The following is a 4143-nucleotide window of genomic DNA, read 5'->3' as shown; positions in this document are numbered from 1 at the left end:
GGAGGTCCGGGAGGTCCAGGAGGTCCAGGAGGTCGAGCAGTTCCAGCAGCCAGCATCGCAAAATCGGAACCACAATGCAAAGAAAAAGAAAATGGGTGACAAAATCCTACCTCAAGGGATTCATGAACTGGTACCAGAATCTCAGGCCTATACGGATCTCTTGGCTTTTGAAAGGAAACTGGACCAGACTACCATGATGAAACGGCTGGAGATCCAGGAGGCCTTGAAACCTCCCATTAAGCAGAAACGGAAGCTGCGAATTTTCATTTCGAACACTTTCAATCCGGCCAAGTCAGATACGGAGGATGGGAAAGGGACGGTGGCTTCCTGGGAGCTTCGGGTAGAAGGACGGCTTCTGGAGGATTCAGTTTTTTCCAGATATGATGCCACCAAACAAAAGAGGAAGTTCTCTTCCTTTTTTAAGTCTTTGTTTATCGAACTGGACAAAAACCTATATGGGCCAGACAACCATCTGGTAGAATGGCACAAGACCGCCACTACCCAGGAGATAGATGGTTTCCAGGTGAAGCGGCCAGGAGATGTGAATGTAAGGTGTATTATTCTACTGATGCTGGATTACCAGCCTCCCCAGTTTAAATTAGACCCTCGCTTGGCTCGGCTCCTGGGCATCCACACCCAGACTCGTCCAGTCATCATCCAAGCATTGTGGCAATATATTAAGACACATAATCTCCAGGACCCTCATGAACGGGAATTTATCATCTGTGACAAATACCTCCAGCAGATCTTTGAGTCTCAGCGTATGATGTTTTCAGAGATCCCTCAACGACTTTATGCCTTGCTGATGCCACCAGAACCTATCATCATTAATTATGTCATCAGTGTTGATACAAATGATCAGAAAAAGACAGTTTGTTATGACCTTGATGTAGAAGTGGATGATACCTTGAAGACCCAGATGAATTCTTTTCTCCTGTCTGCTGCCAGCCAAGAGGAGATTGCTACTCTGGACAATAAGATCCATGAGACGGTAGAAGCTATCAACCAGCTGAAGACCCAGCGGGAATTCATGCTGAGCTTTGCCAGCAACCCTGAGGGTTTCATAAATGACTGGCTTCAGTCCCAGTGCCGCGACCTCAAGACAATGACCGATGTGGGTATCCCAGAGGAAGAGCGCCGAGCTGAGTTCTACTTCCAGCCTTGGGTTCAGGAGGCTGTATGCCGTTACTTCTACTCCAAGGCGCAGCAGAGTCAGCAAGAATTAGAGCAAGCCCTGGGAAACTGGAATACATAGGGCCTCTTCCACAGTCCTGATTTGGCTGCACCAAATCTTTATTTGGGCCCTGTGCTCGGGGAGCCTTTCCAGGCAAGCCATTCCAGGGGATGCTGTTGGTTCCAGGACAACACCAGAATTAAGAGGGTATCAAATTTCTTTTTTCTTTTTTTCTTTTTTTTTTATTTTTTGCAGTTTTTGGCAGGGACTGGGTTTGAACCCACCACAATCGGTATATGGGGCTAGGGCCCCACTCCTTTGAGCTACAGGCACTGCCTGGGTGTCAAATTTCTTTTTCTTTTTTTTTAAATGAAAGGATTTTATTGAGCACTTATTAAGTATTCAGGACTCTCTTGAGTCTTTAGATACATTAGTACTTTTTTTTTTTTTTTTTTTTTTTTTTGGCCAGGGCTGGGTTTAAACTTGCCACCTCTGGCATATTGGGCTGGCACCCTACCCTTTTGAGCCACAGGTGCCACCTGTCAAATTTCTTTCTTGCAAGACAGCTATTACCCTCTTCTCTGACCCCATCCCTTACCACCCCCAGCTTCCCTTTGTCTCACAGTGCTCCCATGTGCCTCTACCCTCCCCTAGTCTACATAGGACCCATAGTGTTAGAGAATCTTTAGTGGTAATCAGTGTTCAAAATGGAGTGAGTCTAAGGCCACATGGTTTTCATGGGGACCAGCTACACTGATCCTACCCTTTGATCCAGGAATTGGGACCTTTATTGCCCCTTGTCCAAGACTCAGGCCTGGGGCCCATCTATAAGCTAATTGAATCCAATTTCCTTTCTTCCCTCCACACCTTTGGAGCAAACTCTCCTTTCACTTGCTGCCCTCTAGCGCTAAAGGAACCCTGGCTTTTGGGCGCCAAGGTGCCCCAGGTCGGTCCCCAGCCCTCAGGATTAGCTTGCTCTCTCAGTGCTTCTCTTACTGCTTAGTAGCGGGTTCATATCAGTATTTGAGTTTGTTCTTTAACTATTGCTTCCTCCCAGCATACTCCTTGTAGCTGCCCTTTTAGGATTCCCTCATTATTTGTCCTAACACAGGACATTTGGGTGGGGGAATCTTGCCTTTCCCTTTTAGAACCACAGGGATCTAATCTGGGGCACTGTCATTGCCAGCAGAGGCTGTTCTTTCCTGCTGTTGGCTGGGAGATGTGACTCATTCACTCTGCACTGCCCTGCTACCCCATCCTTTAATGGAGAAGCAGACTTAAAACCACATGGGTACAAGCCCTAGGCCATCCCTGTCTTCCTGTCCCTTGCCTGCCCACTTGACACCCACTGGTGACTTCTAGGGCACTGAGGAGTAAAAGCACCTAGGGCTGGAGAATAGTGCTGAGTTGGGTTTGTGACTCTTCCATCTCCCTGCCTCACAGGATTGTGGCTCCCCAGCACCTACCCTCAAAGCTTCAGGCCCCTCAGGTAGCAGCAGGACCTTATGATCTTGGCCCCTTAGAACTGCCATGGTTTTGCATCTTTTCCAGGAGAGCTTCAGATTCTTCTTCTGGGTTGTATCACTCCAAGTTAGCATATCCCAGGCTCACAGACTCTACACAGCAGGGTGGGAGACAGCTGGGCACAGGGGGGGAAATTCCATTTAGAAGTATCTCTAAAGCCACAGAACTGACAAAGCCCTTTCTTTCCTAGCCCCCTTTCAGATTTCTGTGAGCCCATCCCCCCAGCCCCTTATTTAACCTGCCTGTTCTGCACTGGGGGCAGCAGAATTTTCTCTGCATCCTCCCTTTCCTGTTGTTATCCTTCTCCCAAGAGGCTCTCCCTAAAGGGACACTGGACAATCTTGGGGCAGTTGCGTCCTGGCCCAGCTCCTGGCTGGAACCATGAGAAGCAAGCTTAGCACTCCTACTACAATGTCCCTGTTGAAGATAACTTTTTTTTTCAGTTTTCATTTTTCCATTTTTTGTTCTGTCCCTTTATTGTTGTAACCCAGTTTCAATAAAAGAATCTTTTGAAAAAAAAAAAAAAAGTGGAAGGGATTTATTTCAGCCGGCAGAGCCACAGTGGACTAAAGTCCAAAAGTGGCTGCGCTACCCGACTAGCTGTGTTCTTTCCCTTTTATCTAACCCACCCAAGGGTTCCTTGTCCACAGGTACCCTTCTCATTGGTCAGTTTGAATTGAGCTGAAGAAGGTGGGGACAGGCTTTTACAGAAGCAAGAATTGGTTTTAAGGTCCCAGGAAGTTAAGTTTCTACAGGAGCTGAGTCACTATGGGGAGGAAGTCTTTGGGGCTTCTTTGAGAAGCCTTTTGTCTTTTTAGACTACTTTTTCTGGGTATCCTCTCTGAGTAACTGTTAAAAGAAAAAGGAAAAAAATACACATTTCAAAATAGCTAGAGAAGATTTTGAATGTTCCAACACAAAGAAATGATAAACATTTGAGGTAATGAATATCCTAATCACCTTGATTTGATCATTATACATTGTGTTTATGAAAATGCTACCTATACCCCATAAATATATACAATTATTATATATCAATAAAAATAATTATTTAAATGTAGTGATTAATTGCCACAGCCACCCTGATTGTATTAGGTATTATAAGTAAAAATGACTTAAAGAATGTGAGAGGATATAAGTTTTATTTTAAGAGTATAAGGTAATAAGTATACTTATGGCTTAGCACCTGTGGTTTAAGCAGCTAAGGTGCCAGCCACATACACCTGAGCTGGAGGGTTCGAATCCAGCCTGGGCCTGCCGAACAACAATGATGGCTGCAACCAAAAAATAGCTTGGTGTTGTGGGCACCTGTAGTCCCAGCTACTTGGGAGGCAGAGGCAGGAGAATGGCTTGAGCCTGGGAATTGGAGGTTGCTGTGAGCTGTTATGCCATCCATGGCACTCTACCCAGGGTGACAGCTTGTGGCTCTGTCTCAGAAAAAAAAA

General features: G+C 46.0%; 2 protein-coding genes across 2 annotated transcripts in view; both read left to right on the top strand.

Moving 5' to 3' along the window:
* LOC105888236 (SWI/SNF-related matrix-associated actin-dependent regulator of chromatin subfamily D member 1-like) overlaps positions 1-1255 on the top strand; it is a 1509-nt gene extending 254 nt beyond the window's left edge. The window contains exon 2 of the mRNA XM_023508203.1: positions 50-1255. Within this exon, the coding sequence (XP_023363971.1) occupies positions 50-1255 (1206 nt within the window). The remainder of the gene's footprint in view (positions 1-49) is intronic.
* LRCH2 (leucine rich repeats and calponin homology domain containing 2) overlaps positions 1-4143 on the top strand; it is a 150226-nt gene that overhangs the window by 116133 nt on the left and 29950 nt on the right. The gene's annotated exons all lie outside the window — the stretch shown is intronic.

This window comes from Otolemur garnettii, unplaced genomic scaffold (assembly GCF_000181295.1).
Source record: "Otolemur garnettii isolate 467f Iridium unplaced genomic scaffold, OtoGar3 scaffold00230, whole genome shotgun sequence".
Classification (NCBI taxonomy): domain Eukaryota; kingdom Metazoa; phylum Chordata; class Mammalia; order Primates; family Galagidae; genus Otolemur; species Otolemur garnettii.
The sequence above is the reverse complement of the archived record's forward strand: the minus strand, read 5'-3'. Positions and strand labels throughout refer to the sequence as shown.